Here is an 18,291-nt window from a genome sequence, read left to right on the forward strand (position 1 = left end):
CTTTAATTGAAACTAGGCTACACAATGTCAACTTCCGCGATTGAGAATTTTTGTGTAAATATTCTGTTTGAAGAGTTGCTGCTCATCATACATTAAAATTACAGTTGCAGTATTTTCATATCATTGGGCCACTGAAAACTATTCAGTCGTCTTCATTCTTATCAGACACACTTGTGGCTTTTTCATTGGCTTAGAGGTTCAGTCATTTCTTTGAAGAACTACATGCCACGACAACTTTTCAGAGCGCCACAGTTAAAGGCTTGTCATGAATCGACACTCAAAACCGCCAATCCCTGGGCCAGGTTTGACTACTCAACGTCTCAACCAATGAACGTGGGTACATTGGGAGAGGCTGGTTTGTTGACAGGATGTGGTGTTGAGAAAACTACAATCTGCGAGCTTGTAGCTAGGTACAGTGTTACTCGAAGTAAATTATGAGTTTTAATGTGGACTTCAGGCAAAGATGCAATGGAGGTCAATAGTGCTGGGTTTGCTTTTCTTAAGACTGGCTCTCAGTTGTGTTTTATGGCTCGCGTTTGGGTTGGGACCTAGCTGGGGGTTTAACTTCCCCATCAAATTCAATTTTAATTTGCACAAAATCGAACTTCTGAGGGATGGCGACAGAACATCCTCAATGACCAATACATGGTCACAGAAGACGTATGACACTCTGGATAATCTAGGGAAGACCTGCTCGAAGGTTGGAGAAAATTCTCCCAAAAAATCTTATCTTAGTTTCTTTGAAGATGGCAGAGACGAATATGATAGGAAGTATAGCTCCTTCCCGGACACTCTCAAGGCCGAAATGAAAGGTTTAGCAAAAGACATGTTCTACTATGGATATGACAATTACATGAAATATGCATTTCCAGCAGATGAACTTAATCCGATTGACTGTCAAGGAAGGGGACCTGATGTTTTCAACCCGTAAGTCTTTACCTGAACGGAATATTGTATCGGCGCATGGTTAGCCGATTAGATTAGCTTCTTGGCTATTGATTATGGGCAGCTAATTACCTGGCTCTGCCTCTGTAGCGCTAGATACTTCGTGAATACTAGCTGCTAGCTAGCCTCATGTATTTTTTGAGATTATTTGGTATTTAACGTTATAAGTAACCGAGAGGTTTTTAGCTATAAAGCTGCAATTGTAGCTTTAACGTTAGATTCCTAGCCAGGATAGCTAGGATAGGTAAGTTAGCTTCCCTAGAATGTAAAGTGTGGTGTGATGTAGACCTGCATAGTAATTTACAGATTTCCTCCATTGTGTCCCCTGATTTAAATCAATCACTTGGTTGTCAGTCTGACCAAGCGGTCAAACAAGTTTCCCCCAACAATTAAATGAGTGTGTGTGTGTTGCTGATGAGACGCTTTTTTCAGGTCCAACATCAACATCAACGATGTTCTGGGAAACTACTCTTTGACCCTTATTGATACATTGGATACGTTGCTGGTAGGTGATTCTTGTTTTCGTATGATTGTTGTACTGTAGATAAGTACCCCATGCAGATTAACATGCTTATTATAATCTAAAATAAATCTGCAGCAATACAATTGAAAGAAAACTCGAACTTGATTTCTATGTTTCCTATCTGGCAATACAGAAGTGTGGCATGCTGATGAGTATTTTTAGCTCTATCTTAAAGTTAGATGTTGGCTGATAAAACTGAGCGCAACTAGGCTACTGGGATATCCTATAACTCCGTATTAAATGCACAGGCCTTCTGAAAGCCTCTGATGTCTCTTACTTATGTGGCTGATCAGGGCGATGTTGCATCAAGGTCCTGCACATAGGTATAATATTGGAAGTGATGGGTATAATGCCAGTAAGGACATTCAGCCATGCCTTTCCCCCTAGATTCTTGGAAATGTGTCCGAGTTCCACAAAGCTGTCAAACTGGTGATTGACACTGTGTCCTTCGACAAAGACTCAACTGTGCAAGTGTTTGAGGCCAACATAAGGTTGAACATTATTTCTCATCTAACCAGTAGCTCTATCATCATGTTTGATTGTTTTTCTCTTGCAGCGTTCAGGTGACTTAACTTAATTTCTGAGGTCATTAGTGAAGGCTTTGTTTAAATGGCATTTTACTGGCGAAATTATTTAGATCACTGCATGTTGCAAGAAGGAATGCACTTGCCATCTATAAACCATAGTTCTGACACTTTAGTTCCACTCTGTACACAAGTCTCATTTCCAAGCTTCATATCAGATGACCGAGCACTTCGGAGACCAGTGATATGCAACACACACTCACTCCAATTTGTTTACCTGTGCAGGAATTACAATTATAGCTAATGTCATGTTGGCCTTTCTCCTTCTACTCTCTACCCGTAGGATTCTGGGCAGTCTGATCTCAGCTCACATCCTCCTGACAGACCCACACCACCCCTTTGGAGATGTGAGCCTGGAGGACTACGACAACGAGCTCCTGCATATGGCCCATGATCTGGCTGTGCGACTGCTTCCAGCCTTTGAGAACACTGGCACAGGCATCCCCTATCCCCGGGTACACACCTGCAGCACAGAGCTCTATCTGTACTGACTGCAACCAGTAGATTTCCACCGTGGATCTCTGTTTGACTTTGTAATGTTTTAATGTAAAGCTGTTACGCCGTAGTACACTAAGATTCCTCTGTCATTTTATATTCCCAAAGCTGAACTAGGATGTTTGTAGCCTCGTGAGACCATCCTGATCTCACGAGCTTCAGGGTTTCACTCACAGATCAGTCTGGCAACTTTCCGATAGAGAAAATTTGGAGCAGTTCACCAAACGAACGGCCAATCAGCGTTGGTTTTGAGGCGGGTTTAGGTGTGACGCAATGAACAACATGACAGCATCCACAGATGAGATGAGCATAGCTATCGCGCAAGTTTTATTCAAATTAGAAAGTATTCCTGGGTAAGCTGTGAAGCTATGAGTCTCAGCCATGCAGCTGGGAGGAATGAACGACACAGACATCCTCCACGGCCTATTCCAGTTCATAATGGAGGAATATACTTTCTTCAGAAGTGTAGGGCCTACCGTGAAAACTTTCAAGCTTTAGCACCCTGCACGTCTATTACATAGGGGGAGAACCGGGACTTTTCAATGAAATGTAATTTACAAAGACATCGTACCACACTGGAAGCTAATATTTTGTCACTAGCAACTTACATCTGTCCTCTGTCAAATACAGTTGGAATGTCAGTTGAGTTATTTAAGCAGAAGTCGAACGTGCGTTTTTTTTTATTCGACTCTCTTAGCCAGAATGAATGGAACAGGCATGGGGGATGAAAGAAACATACCATTTAAGCTATGTACTTCCCACAACTTCAATATTTGACAACATATCATGAACGGTACTTCAAATAGGTGTTATTTTTAATAGATTGCTGATGGGCTATACATCTTGGTGAACGTCTGTTAACAACTTCTTGCCGTTATCGTGAAGCGTGTATCTCTCGTTATGGAAATATCATGCAATATGCCATTTTTATAGTTCCCAATTATATCATGTTTCTATAGTGTAGCATGTTATTTTACTGTGTCTTTACGTGGGTTAGGGCACCACACATCCAAATAAGTGCCCTTCATGACCCACAGGCCTTCAGTCTCCACAGGTTAACATGGCAAAACTCGAAAAGCTTATCAGACCTCCCGTGCCTAGTGACGGGTTGCTAAGCTACGATTGGCCTGTGGCGGTTTTCGGGTGTGGCTTAGCGAAGGGTGAATTGTCGTTGATTAGGTTCATGTCACATACGAATGGTAAGTTAAAAAATGTTAACGTTAGTTACGTTACCTAACTTAATTGTATGTTAAACGAAGGCATTAGAACAATACTTTGTTCATCTAATTGGTTGATTTGGCCCGTCGATAACCAACATAGGTGGTAATCGACAGATGGTTTATCCAATCAGCTAACCAGTATTTCCGCCCCTTCCCAAAAGTTTTCCAACGGAAAGTTCCCAGATGGACATGCAGAGCAAATGCGAAGCATCCATCTGGCGGAGTCAGGTTAGGATGTTTGTCCAAAGCATTCAGTAAGTGTAGAAATCTCACAATGATCTGGTGGCTCTATAATAAAATGATGTGTTTGTGGGGTTGTGGCTGCAGGTGAACCTGAAGAAGGGCGTTCCCCCCGACAGCGTGAACGAGACGTGCACTGCAGGAGCGGGGTCTTTGCTGGTAGAGTTTGGCATCCTCAGTCGCCTGATCGGAGACTCCACCTTTGAGTGGGTGGCCAGGCGGGCAGTGCGTGCGCTCTGGAGCCTGAGGAGCAATGAAACAGGCCTGCTGGGTAAGGGAGCGCTCCAGGATTACACTTGTTTGCAAACACTTTTAATCGGTCTGGGCTACATCCCTAGGGGAGCATTGCCAGTAAACTGAAGTGAAACCGTGTGGTTCAGTTGGTGTGAAACATGTTCTTTTTTCACTTAACCTCAAATGTCTACTCTGATGAGTTTCATTTGCATGTAACTTACTAAAACAGAGTTGAGTTTTGGTAAAAACGAACTACTCAAACTACAATATACTAGTCTGGCTTTCACCAGACCAAGCTCAATCTTTTAAGATTGAACATTGGTCTGGGGAGTACGCTATGTATTTTCTACTACACAAGAGGCATGATTAACGGGCATAGTTCAAATGACTCTATACGCAATTGGATAGTCATTCACCAATCTGACCAATGAACCGGGTGACGTTTGCAGAGCGACGCGAAAACTCCAGGCTCTCCCGCTATCGTCATTGAACCTGCCAATAGTGAGCCAGGTGGATAAGCCAGCTTGTGACTGGTCCCGGCAAAATTGTAACAGAAGCAGCAGAAAAAGATACACAGGTTTCCAGCTGCAGGGCGAAAAAGAAATCGCTGGCAGATCAGGCTGGGGTCACCCAGTCTACCGGATTTCTCCTTAAATTCCCATTATCCATTGACCTGCACAAACGTAGCACACATGACCTCCCAGGTGATTCTTCACTTTTGCATAGACATTTCATATAGTGGTGGTAGTCATTTTATTAGAAAGTGTCTAAGATGTTGGATGTGCTCCACAATGCTTGACGGGTTCATTCAAGAGTTTCTTTTATCTATATCTCCAATGTACTTTCCCCATGTGTTCACTACTCTTACTGTCAGTCATCTGTGTCCTCCAACTTGTTCTCCCTTCTTTCCTCAGGTAATGTGGTGAATATCCAGACAGGCCAGTGGGTCAGCAAGCAGAGTGGCTTGGGGGCCGGGATGGACTCCTTCTATGAGTACCTGCTCAAGTCCTACATCCTGTTTGGGGAGAAGGAGGACTACCGCATGTTCAGCGCAGCCTACGAGAGTATTCAGAGCCACCTCAGGAGGGGGTGAGTCAGTCAGACACACAGGGCAAGGCACACTGGGAGATGGCATTAGTTTGTTCTCTTGCGTGTGTGTGGGTGTGGGTGTGTGTGTGTGTGTGTGTGAAACCTTTTGAAAGCATGAAGCATGTAGTGCCTTCCTGGGCATTCACATGATCAGAGTTAAGAGCTGTGGACACCAGTGCCGACATGAGTGCGGCGCACTCCGCTTTCGTCATTCGGCTCCGGTCTCCACAGCGCTTCAGAGTGTGGAGTTAAGTTCCATGACGACACATGCATTTCTGCAGGAGGGAAGCGTGCAATGAGGGGGAGGGGGACCCGCCTCTATACGTCAATGTGAACATGTTCAACGGCCAGATCATGAACACCTGGATCGACTCCCTACAGGCCTTCTTCCCAGGCCTTCAGGTGGGCACAGCTGCACCTCTTCAACTCTTCGCCCTTTCTCTGCTTCTTTTCACTCCTTTACTCAATGTAAACAAAACACTCCTCACGTTAAAATTTGATCTTGGGTACGAAGAATACTACAATAATCTGACTTAGTAGTTTTTGTGAAGTTACTGAATATGGCCTATGCAGAATACAATTTTTTTTGTCTTCCACAATGGACTTACGATTGACCATGTCTGACTAGGTGATCCGAGAACCATAAAATCTTGCCGCATCTTGGTCAGGAGATTGGCCACATTACAAGATCATGTAGCCTACTCATTGCGTGTCGTCGCGTAGTGTCGGTGTTAATCTATACAGTATATGGTGTCAACACGTAGGATATTCCTCAAAAAATCTAACATGCTAGACTTTTGGTCGTGGAGTCGTGGAATGTTGCAGACAATAAATCGGGGGATATTGAATATGTCACATTACAGGACGCGTTCCTCCTTCGATGTCGTTCCTGACCTTTCATATTCGGGCATGACACTGGAAATTTGTCGGCTACGACAAAATAGTGCCAAAATCGGGCTGAAATCATGTAGTCTGCATAAGCCATAACCTATGGAAAAAATGGTTTCAAAAGAATAGTGTTTGCCTTCCTTATCTGTAAACACTTGTAGGCTAGTCTACCTCTTTATATTGTAAGATGTTTACTATTTGCAGGTGTTGAATGGTGATGTGGAAAATGCCATCTGCTTGCATGCCTTCTATTACGCCATCTGGAAGCGCTTCGGAGCACTACCAGAACGGTACAACTGGCAGCTGCAAGCCCCCGACGTGCTTTTCTACCCCCTCCGGCCTGAGTTGGTGGAGTCCACCTACCTGCTCTACCAGGTAAGCCTCCACATCCGTCACCTTCCCTCCCCTAAACGGAACACTCACCTCTCCAACACGTATGGCAACATTCTAGAGTTGAGTCATGATGACTGACTAGGGCCTCCTTATCTGCCGTTGCATATCCTTGTTGAATTTCCTTAAGACAGACCTGTTTAAAGTGGGTGGAGTTGTTCTGCCGTGCATAACTGCAAAGATATTTCCTGGCTGTCATTTACTGGGGAAGAAGGAAAAAACAATATCTTTTGACATTTAGGCACTGAACCTAAGTTCTGTAGCTATTTATAGCTTTCACTGTTGTTCATAAAATGCTCATTCTCTTCTTAATGCAGGCAACAAAGAACCCCTTTTACTTGCATGTAGGAATGGATATCCTCCAAAGCCTTGAAAAGAATACCAAAGTCAAGTGAGTTTATTTTTTATAAGCACATCCTTTTTAGTGAAAGTGCTGATTTGTTCTCCATAAATTGCTTATTTATGTGTGCAGCATACCCTGGGAACTCCAGAGTTCTTGCAAGAACACATTTTGAATTGTCTCTGTGAGACATTCTGGCAATGAGTAATGATGCACGTTACTTTTGCCACTTGTATCGTGGGTGGCCAATCACGTCGGTGTATCTGATATAGGCGGGCCAGAGGCAAGCTAAACAGATGACAGTCGTAGTGTTATCCAATTGCGTCAAAGTCCGGAATCAGTCAGTAAACATTGGTCGTATTGTGTTATCCAATTGCATGCAGTGAGATTTTCAAATGCACGCTTGGTGCCGCCCCTCGAGTTGGGCCATTATGTTATTCGTGGCCAGACCTGGAATCCAACTGGAATCCATGCATTTCCACAGAATTATTTTTGGAATCTGATCCTTTATCATACCTGTTCATTTGTACCGCCATTAATTTACTTCGCGGACTAAATTCAAGATGGCTGCGAACGGTAAACTTCCTTAAGGTACTGTCTGTATAAATCGTCTTGTAAATAAACTACCAGTGCCTTTTCAAAGTTCTCAATGTCTCGTTTTAAATGTCAGGGCCCTCGGAAGTCTACCAATGAAGTGTGGAGATACTTTGAGCCTCGTAAATGGTGTAAAACAGTGATTTATTTGCATGGCTAGTGCTGAGGCACCCCCATTGAAAAAGCTGTTGGTAGCATCGGCTAAATAGCGCCAGATTTCGGAGTGCAGGGGACAAGCCGAGATGAGCTATGAGACATACGTATACGACTCGGTATCATGTTTCAACACACTTTAGGTTAATATCACACCGGAATTCTCCTTTAACTGTACTTCTGACATCCTCATACAGGTGTGGCTATGCTACTCTGCACCACGTGGTGGACAAATCCAAAGAGGACCGCATGGAGAGCTTCTTCCTCAGTGAGACCTGCAAATACCTTTACCTGGTCAGTGCTCAGCCTCATCTATGGTCTATCCAGCATCCTGCCTATCTGTCACTGACCTTTGGGTACGCAGAATAACTGTACTCGAATATGAGAAGCCTGTGAAGTGTTCAAGAGCAAACATAACTCCTAGGGAATCTACAGAGTTGTACAAAAGAGTGATGTATGGATTGGATTCCATTCCATACGGAGTGAGGGAGGTGTTGCATGTGTGTCAGGCTGTGATTGATGTCTTGGCCCCTCAGCTCTTTGATGAGGACAACCCACTGCACGACTCAGAGAGCCGCTACATCTTCACCACAGAGGGCCACGTGGTGCCCATCGAGCCGCGCTTCCGCGAGCGCACCTGGAGCCACCTGCAGTCCTCTGATGAGCCTTGTGACGAAGAGCCTGACCATCATCACCCTGCCAACACCAGCAATGTGAGTCCCCCGCACCATGACGTAAACTGGTCAGTGCAAGTGCCACTTTTGCAAACAAACACTACACATACAGCACATACAAAGTTCCCGGATGTGCCGGTTGTCCGTATCACCCAGAACACAAAAAAACCCCAACAAACCCCATCATCCAGAACACCACCAAACCCAACAAACCCCATCACCCAGAACACCAACAAACCCCATCACCCAGAACACCAACAAACCCCACAAACCCCATCACCCAGAACACCAACAAACCCAACAAACCCTAGCGCATCAGCAGCAGCAAAGTACACACCCTTAAAGGTCATAGATTTGAACACTGACTGTAATGGGAGCTATTGTACATTTTGGTTCACCCTTGTCTTGCACCCTCATCCCCATGAGCTCCTCTAAGTGGGAAAAGGTTCTTGTGTACTGTGTAAAGGTTGAGGTCATAATGTCCTCTGTTTTGAAAGGGCTCAGACTGGAGCATGACTCGTACCAGTATTATCGCTGGATTTTGTGTGAGTAAGTGACTTGTGTCTGTACTAACAGTGCGACCGGATCCCTGAAGAACGACGCTTCAGCCTGCCTCTCAAAAGCATCTACATGAGGCAGATCGACCACATGGTTGGCCTGTCCTAATGCCCCACCGAAGCCCACCTTCATCTCTGCTGCAGCTGCCTTTTGACTCTTCAGGAGAACTCATCATGACCTGAGAAACACTTGTTTTGTTATACCTCGACTTTTTCCTCACCCCTTTTTTTACGAGAAACTAATATATTTTATAACAAACTACACAGGACACACATATCTGAGAAAATCATTTTTGTTTTGTTTTGTTGTGTTTTAGCGATGTTTTGTTATTTCAGGGGAGACATGCACTAAAAATCAGACCTTTTTCTTTTTTCATTTTAAACTTCCCTTCTGGAAGAATTCAGCCTACAACAGGACACACTCAACCTGGGACTCAGCAGGTTGTTTTGCCAAGCCTTCTCTGGAAGGTATTTGTGCCAGAGGAACTGGTATGGGAGATGTGCAGGAGGTAATGATGTGCAATGCAAAGCAAACATTTTGCACCAAACTACACAGCTACATGATGAAACACAGGACTCACTTTGTGCAAGGCTGCATTTTTTTTTTTTTGTGTTGTAGCCAACATGGACAACGTGTCTGAACATGGACAAAACATGGGGTGTGGTGGGGAGACTCCATGTAAGGACTTTTCTGTGCCATTTCTTTGGGGCCTAATAGTATTTGGCATAAGAATGCCTGACAGTAATTCCAGCCTTATTCCAACTGCTTCAGTGTGTTGTTCAGGACTGTCTTCAGTGACATGCAGTATATAGCCAAACCTTTCTTCATCATCTTAATTGTATAGCCATTTGAGGACTTGTAGCTACTCGTGTGTTGTCTATGTTAGGGATTAACATTGATTTGGAAACTTTTGAGGTGTTGACAGTGATTGTTAGGAATTCCTTTATCACTCAGGAAGCACAAGGGAAGTAAGTCATGAAAACAAAGCAAACAAAACAAAAACACCTGTTTAAAGTCCCACACAGTGATTGCTGGATGGGCATCCACACAGACTGCAGTCAGTGTGTGAAGTCACAGGTACGACACAGATGCCTGTGCTGCACAACTATTTATCCGGGCAGTTATAGTCTTCCAATTCTCCAGAGAGATGGTTGTTATGAGCGTTATTCAAACCATCTTGCTATAGCAGACCTCAGATGTCCATATTGGTGAAGTGTTCTCTCTTCACAAATATTTGTCTCTTGGGGGGTCTTTAATTTTGTTTCTGTCTTTGATTTTGTTCTCCACAAAGGTCATTTTTGGGCCATTCTTATTGTGGTGTGTAACATTATTTCACTGTATTGTCGCTCTGTGAGTTTTGGTCACAGATGCCGGTGTTTGAGGCATAGGTGGGTCTTTGGGACTGGTAGCAATGCTATCCCAGGGAAAGGTTATTGAAAGCCATGCTAAGTGCATTAATGCTATGCATCCTATTTCCAGCTAAAGTATTTTCTGATGGCAGATGGCTGTACAGTATGTCACATGACAACACATAGCACAGTGCCTCCTACAGTAATGTTAACTGCACAACCACCTCATTGACTGTGCCTGTAGATTTGGTGTTTTGATTGTAATGTGTGTGTGTGTGTGTGTGTGTGTGTGTGTGTGTGTTCTCTCAATCTAACGGACCAGACCTAGTAAATGGTGCCTTTCTCTCATGTAGTGACTGTAGTGTACTAGAGACTACTGGTAGGCAAACCTGCAAGCTGGGGCTCTTAACAAGGCTCTGTGACTTTAGAGGTAAAACCATGACAAGGTGTAAAAAAAACAACAGATCTTTTTTCTTCCTTCAATTGATGACTTGCGATATCTGCAATATTTCTTTTGGTGCAAAAAATGTAGTTGTGGTTCTTCCCACTCGCTTTCCCTGAAGTTTGCCTGTCAGTGATTTGAATGGTCCATGAGTGCTGTTTTCTGAAACAAACAACTGTCTTAAATATGAAGGCTGCAAAACAAGTTGGGTAATTGTTTTCTTAGTGTACATTGACTATTTCAACTATTGATGACTATTCTTTGAATAAAAATGGCTAAATGATTGTAAGTGCAAGAGTGGAAACATTATCTGGATGTTTGAGTTATGGTGTGTGTGTTTTTTTTTTTTTTTTTTTTTTGTTTGTTTTTTTAAAACAACCTTTTTAACAGACATTTGTATTTACCATAGATTATACAGTTCACTTGCTCTCCATAATTGTCCTCTCATTAAAGAAATGTTATTCACTTTGCATTGTAAAATGCAAGATACCTCATGCTAACCCTTCACCCAGCTCCAAATGATTGCGCTTCCTCTTGAGATGATGTCATATGATATTTTTTTGGCTAAACCAATTAGGTGAAAGGTTCATGCTGGTGTATTTGTGTGCTTGCAGCGATCAGGTGCAAAAGCAGGAGCTGCGGACAAGCTGTGTCGAAACAAATTCTGCCTCTTTGGCCGTTAGCAAAGCAAACTGGTTTTGCACATCAGAGAGAGGAAACTCAGGGACTGACGTAAGTCAGGATGTGTTTGTTTTAAATAAGTACTCGAGGATGTCATTGGATAGTGATTTGCTTGACTGTCTGTCCTTGTTCTGTCTCATTTCACCATTCTGATCATAGGCTAAATGACAAGTTAAAATTTATTTTTTGAGTATTCATGTGCCCTTTTCACTAACCAGCTGTGTGGTTGAGCATCATTTTAATATGCATGCTTTGGGTAACTCATGTACATTGAAGGACATACTGTATGTCCAGAAGTATGAAGTCTTGCAATAAACTAATCTGATTTATTGTTGTTCTGCAGTTGTGCGTGTGTACTTGCAATGTGTTGTCTAGTCGTGATGAGTAAGTACAAAACTGACCTACCTGAATGATGGCTTCTCTAATATCCTCTTAGTCTAACTTCAGAACCGACACTGGGAAAAGGCTGGGGTGCCTACAGAAGCTTTATTAGACAACTTTCAAGTACAGAAAATCTCTGCATAACGGAGTGCTGTTGGTTGACTTCTGCATCTCAGAGGCGAGTTTGAGCTACAGCAGAATAAACACTTCAGTTCTTCTCGCCAGACGGTGCCCCATAACTTCCACAATTCATTGGTGCGGTATGTTAGAAACAAGTTACAGAAAAATAGCATTATAAAGCAGTAGCTTGGGCCTCTATTTATGGTTGATGTTTTGTGGCTATAGTTCTTTCTTTTTCTCTCTGTCAAGCTACACTACTGTGTACTGCCATGCATGCATCATTCTGTAGTGTGGTATCAATGGCAGGGAGCTTGTATTTAGTTTTTTTTTTACTGCTTAAATCGACTTCACCATCTCTCCAACAGATTACAAATTGAAGTGCATGTGCAGGTGTTGATCCGGTAATTTGGCCATGTGTAGCTACACGATCTCCTGGATTAATCAGACCCAGTCAAACATTTCATACAATTGCCATATAATTTGAGCACCTATCACATACATGCACTCCTGAAAATGCTCTATACATACCATTCCATAGTCTATGAGGGACCTGCAGCACTGCTTTCTGGACTACAGGTGACCAGTAAAAATGTTTCATTTGACGCTACCTCTCCGTCTCTTGGTATCATGGTACAAATACATCCTTACAGTCACACACCTGGACAGAAAGCAGATTTCTTTTTCTTCTTTTTAGAGTTTGGTTGGGCTCATGGTTGTGTTTGTGTATGTGTATGCACGTGTGTGTATCTGGGGGTTGGGGTTGTCTTCTGACTTCTGAAGGAGATGGGTAAGGAAGTGTGTCGCAGGAGGGGTTCACATGATGTTACCTAACAGGAAAATAAGAGCAACAGTTTTGAACCTCTTCTCCATTAAGGAAACTTCATACAAGGGTAATATTTCAATGATTTGTTCAATATGCTGGATATTAGTCATACACGACTTTGGCCCGATAGGGGAACAGGAAGACAGGTGTTTACCTGCATCTCTCCTGCCTGCCAAGGGTCTGTCCCTCTTTAGAAGAGACCGCAATCCTTGAGGTTCTCTTTGATGATGATGTCGGTGACGGCATCAAACACAAACTTGACGTTCTGTGTGTCTGTGGCGCAGGTCATGTGGGAGTAGATCTCCTTGATGTCTCGCCGCAGGTTGAGGTCCAGGAACTGCATCTTGATGTAGTTACCAGCATCCTCAAAGGTATTGGGACCTGTAGGTAAAAGCATCAAGTTCATCATCTTGAAATGAAAGTCGAGTTGAATTTTGAGTGCCATTGAAAATGTGTAGGAAGTATTCCATGACACACCTTGTACCAAACTTGTACTTGAGGAGTGTTTTATGTTAGTACACAGTGTAGGTGGTAGCCATTCAAAATACCTTACCATCATACTCAGGGAAGCACATGCTGAGATGGGACTTCTTGATCTTCTCCACGAAGACATCTTTCTTGTTCAGAAAGAGTACAATGGAGGTGGCGGCAAAGTAACGGTGGTTGCAAATACTGTTGAACAGGTGGAGGGATTCGTGCATTCGGTTCTTTGGGAGAAGACACAGACAAAAGGGAACCAGTAGGTTACAGGAGGCAAGGGTTTAAGACCATTCACATATTTCAAGAACACATTTCATAGGTCTCTTGAAATTGGCTATAGGATTGCAATAGCAGTTGTGATGTGATGGAATATTGAACCTACTCGAGATTCTCTCAACGAACGGCTTGGCACAAATACTGTATTTATACTAACACGGTCCTCTCTCGGTCCCTGATCTAGCCACTAGGGAATAGGCAGGCACTCTCACCACTTCATCATCCTCCACCAGCACCATGTCGTAAGCACTGAGAGCAGCAATGAAGATGATGCAGGTCACACCTTCGAAGCAGTGGATCCACTTCTTCCTCTCCGAGCGCTGGCCACCCACATCAAACATCCTGCAGGAGGAAGAGGAGGAGGAGCAGAGAGGGATGTTACTAGTGTAAGTGAGTACATGAATGTAAATATTAACATTTATATAGATATATGTATTAGGGCTGTCAAAAAAATAGCACAGATGAATCGATTCCGTATGGCCTTTGACTCCAAGCCGTTCTGGAAAATAAAGGAGAGAGAAGAAAATGTGCTGCCTAGATCATTGTTTGGAACATTTACTTTTAAAAAACGGCCTGATGGTGTTGATAAAAATAAAGTCCTCTGCAATGTCTGCAGAAAGGAATTTGCATATCACCGGAGTTCGTCAACTCTGAAGTCACACATCAATGCAAAGCAATATGTTGACATTGAGGGGAGTGTTAATTTATTTTCATTGTGTCCCCTAGGACAGGGGTTCCCAAACTTTTCCACGACAAGGCCCCCAAATACCACTAGGTTCTGGCCAAGGACCCCTTGATGTTTTATTAATTAAACCCATCGACAATACTACGGCAAATGTAAAAATACGTTAAGCTAATCTAATAATTATTTTAGCCACAACCACATCGCGATGGAGCATACAGTGTGTAAAAATGTTATTTGGGGCTTTCTGCTATATGAGAGCCATCACTCTACTATTATTCCCAGTCATTATCATGGGAAATATGTTCAGATATGCGTCACATTATTATAATGGCATTGTATAACAACCCTCATAGTATATTTTAAATGTTTCAAATGTATCCAACTTGCTGAGGACCCCCTGGCACCCCCTCACGGCCCCCACTTTGAAAACCACTGCTCTAGGATATATCTGTGGCCTGAAATGCCTTGTATGTGAAAAAAAAACTTCTTCCCGAAGCACTTTTGAATTTATTTCCTCAGCATATTAGGTTATATCATAGATTATTATGGCCATTATTTGGTCATAATAATAGTTAGTAAAAATAATAAAAGAGTTTTAGAACTTTAATGTCACTAATGCTGATTATTCAATGATTCATTTGATTTTATATATTTAAAATACTTTCACAGCAAAAATGACATATGCGATTCCTTAAGATTAAATTAATAGTATGTATGTAATTAATTGGATTACATTTTTTAATCTATTGACAGCCCTAATATATATGTTTAGCTTTGTTTTTTTTAGTTTTTTTTTTTTATTATGTTTTCTTGTTTTGGTGAACCCCCCTGGATCATGGCATGGACAAAGTCGTGATGATGTCATGATGCCTTGCCTGAAATGAAGGTCCTTGAAGGAGAACGTGGTCTCAATGATACCAGTGGTCTTTACTCGAGAACGCAGCACATCCTGCTCAGTGGGAACATAGCCAGGCTGCACTAACCGCTCCAGGTCATTTAGGTAGCTGAGAGAGAGAGAGAGATAGAGAAAACAATTACTATGTATTTTTTGTATCCAGGTTGAATAAAGTGTCATTTTGTCTCTAACTTCATCAATATAAATAGATTCTTCAAATATCTAACGGCATTTTGTGATTTGTCCATTTACCAAAATACAAATCTGATTTGTTTTTTGCCACATTTGGCTAAGAGGCATTGAAAAACCTACTATCCAGCAGAGTCGTTCAGTTGGTACTCAGATGCCCTGTCGAAGCATGCCTGGATCCCAGTGTCCTTCCAGAGCCTCAAGATGATATCGGCCATCTCCTTAGGCATTGTTCCCTCCTCAATGGTGTCAGCCAAGTGCATCAGCTTCCTGGCATCATCCTGCAATCACACAAAAGTACACAGGAACATCAGACACAAACAGGGGAAATTACTGTGATGATGGATAGTGGTATTGTCAGTGTTGTTAGGTGGAGTTATGTTTACTTGGTGTTTACCACTCTTGAACCGCAATGTATTCAACATGGAAATATGAATGTTGCACGGTTTATCACTCATATAGGATAAACACAATACATGTTTGATCTAGGCTAAGGGGATTCAGGCTTTGGGCTGAAAATTGTCTTGAGATCATTTTTAGTTGCTATTGACATGCACTAAATAAACAAACATACAAATCTCTAAAGTAAGTCAACTATCTAAACTTTTCATAGCTGTTACAGTTTCTGGAGTTTTATTCCCCCTCACACACACACACACTTTGTTTTTCTGTGTTAGAGCATGCTTTAGCCAGGGATGCTTTAGCCATCCCATGCTTTAGCCAGGGAGCCTATTGAAGACTTACTGCTGCTGCAGTGTCTCCATAGCCGATGTTGAGGGTGTTCATGGCCTTCACAACGGCCATGATGGACTGTAGCGTGTTGCTGTAGATGATGACAATGAACTCCAAGCACTCTTCCAGGGAGTAACCATCTTTGTGGATAATTCTGTTGGATACAGACGGATACACGAGCGCAAGGAGTTACAGTGACATCAGAGAGTGTCGATCAGTATTTGGGAGATAAACAATATTTGAAACACACTCACTTCATCTGTTTGACAATGGTGCTCTTGCCTGATTCACCAGCACCTAATGATGAGAAGACAGGATGGGGCATCAGTATTAGAATAGCTCTTACTGGGCAAGCTTTCTGATGAGAGGATTGGGCATTTTCTTGGGAAAAGCAGCCTGTCTCAAAGTCATCAACACATTTGTTGACCACACTCAAATTACATCATATCCTGTACTTATTGAGGCAGAGGCAATGCAATATTGCATAAACATTATCCATACTGGATACTCGTATAGGATAAACACAATACATGTTTGATCTAGGCTAAGGGGATTCAGGCTTTGGGCTCTGAAAATTGTCTTGAGGTCATTTTTAGTTGCTATTGACATGCACTAAATAAACAAACATACACATCTCTAAAGTAAGTGAAATATCTAGAGAAATATTTTATTTTTCTAACCCCCCACACACACACACACACACACACAAACTCTGAATGGGAAGGTGAAGTGAGTATTTTATGGAGTAGATTTTGCTTCCCCCTCGGTTGCATAATTTGACTAGGGATTCATTTGGGGACCACAAGCAAGAAAATTGGTCTTTCTTTCTTATTCACAATCCTTTTTTTTCATTATTCATCTAGCACTCCCTTCTCTTGGCCTTTCTCCCTCCCTGTATTATTTGCTCCCTCTTGAGAGGATCACTGTAAGAGGCTTGGATCTCATTACTCCTGTCCTAAGCCCCTCACTGATAATGTGACGGGCTGCCCGCTCCATGCCTGACCCAAATAGACAGAGATGCAGATCCCTTTTTATAAATCCTTGATCAAATCTGTGTGCATAACACGTCCCTGCAGGTGTCTTCAGAGTTGGGACTGACCCTTTGGCTAACCCAACAATGTAAGTGCTCCCGAACTCTCTCTGACCTTCTCAGCAACAACTTAAGGAGGATGAATTTCAACATAATTGGTCATTAAATGAGGATGGGTGTCACCATAAGGTGTCATTATAGGCTACAGTCAATAAAAAAAACATCAAGAAACATCAGTTAGAAACATCAGCTGCATACTGAAAGACCTGACATATACACATGACAAAGGTAACTTAAGTGATCAAAAATTCCCATGAATTTCCCTTGACACAGACGAACTACCCATTCTTTGCATATCCCCTTTTCTTGCTTTTAATTCCCCATGTCTTTAGTCTGGGTAAGAGCCATGGATCCCCGTCCACCCCTGTCCATCCCATCTGGTGGTGAGAGGGTCCCCAGTGAGTCCTGTCCTTACCCAGCAGCAGCAGCTTGACTGTCCTGGCGTCCTTGTCGGCATCCTCCTTCAGCTTCTTCTCCAGCTCCCTGGAGTGCTTGTCCTCAGCACTGCCTCCAGCCCCCATGTCCACTCAGCGAGAAAGGCGCCCTAAAGAGTCGGCCTGGACGAGCTCGGAATCACCTGAGGAATACGCTCCACAAGCCTGGACCCCACGCCACGCACAGATGCCTACCGCTGCCTGTAGGTACTGATGGACCGAGTAAATGTCCTCCTTTCTCTAAGAGGGCTTTTGGATGTTTTGCTGACCACCTGGGCACGGGAGGCCAATAAGAGGCAAGGACAGGGCCCCTCCCGTGGTGGTGCCCGTGGAGGGGCACAGGTGACCTCCTCTCAGCTTTAGGAGAATCTGCTGCCCTCAGCAGAAGGTCCTAGCTGCGGCTCAGCCCTAATCCTGCCCTTTACTCATCTCACTGGCCTTTATAAAGACTCTTCCAGGAGTGGACACATTCACTTGGACATGCTACAAAGGACTGCAAATGGTTTGCATGAAACACCAGCCACAAAGCAACAGTAACGTGCACAGATATATTCACAACTGGCCATTTATACTTTCACAGAGCAAGAAGAATCACTTTCACAATACATAGTGTCACATTACACTGTGTATATTTGTTTAAATCTAATTGTCAACTTCATATGAATAGTGCAATAGAAATGTTATAATTCAGAGGTAAATGCAAGTCCACTAATAACTGATTCCCTGGCTGTCGTGTATAATTGATATGTGGGTATATGGAGTTACTTTTGAGATTATTATTTCATCA

The 18,291-nt window shown here is 42.9% G+C and overlaps 2 protein-coding genes across 2 annotated transcripts; one reads left to right on the forward strand and one right to left on the reverse strand.

Moving 5' to 3' along the window:
- The first annotated feature begins 316 nt into the window (after positions 1–316).
- Positions 317–10,170, forward strand: edem1 (ER degradation enhancer, mannosidase alpha-like 1). The gene is made up of 12 exons (XM_048254257.1): positions 317–927; positions 1,378–1,450; positions 1,856–1,959; positions 2,336–2,507; positions 4,095–4,278; positions 5,156–5,330; positions 5,612–5,732; positions 6,423–6,593; positions 6,926–6,999; positions 7,893–7,989; positions 8,232–8,408; positions 8,946–10,170. The coding sequence occupies exons 1-12, from the start codon at positions 464–466 to the stop codon at positions 9,033–9,035; spliced, it is 1,902 nt and encodes a 633-aa protein (XP_048110214.1). The 5' UTR covers positions 317–463; the 3' UTR covers positions 9,036–10,170.
- A 1,696-nt stretch (positions 10,171–11,866) lies between these two features.
- Positions 11,867–17,737, reverse strand: gnat1 (guanine nucleotide binding protein (G protein), alpha transducing activity polypeptide 1). Its single transcript, XM_048254259.1, has 9 exons — positions 17,486–17,737; positions 16,235–16,277; positions 15,993–16,134; positions 15,372–15,529; positions 15,040–15,168; positions 13,692–13,821; positions 13,277–13,430; positions 12,878–13,104; positions 11,867–12,727 (listed from the first exon to the last, which is right to left on the reverse strand). The coding sequence occupies exons 1-8, from the start codon at positions 17,589–17,591 to the stop codon at positions 12,914–12,916; spliced, it is 1,053 nt and encodes a 350-aa protein (XP_048110216.1). The 5' UTR covers positions 17,592–17,737; the 3' UTR covers positions 11,867–12,727; positions 12,878–12,913.
- Between the last annotated feature and the right edge of the window lie 554 nt (positions 17,738–18,291).

This window comes from Alosa alosa, chromosome 10 (genome assembly GCF_017589495.1).
Source record: "Alosa alosa isolate M-15738 ecotype Scorff River chromosome 10, AALO_Geno_1.1, whole genome shotgun sequence".
Classification (NCBI taxonomy): Eukaryota; Metazoa; Chordata; class Actinopteri; order Clupeiformes; family Clupeidae; genus Alosa; species Alosa alosa.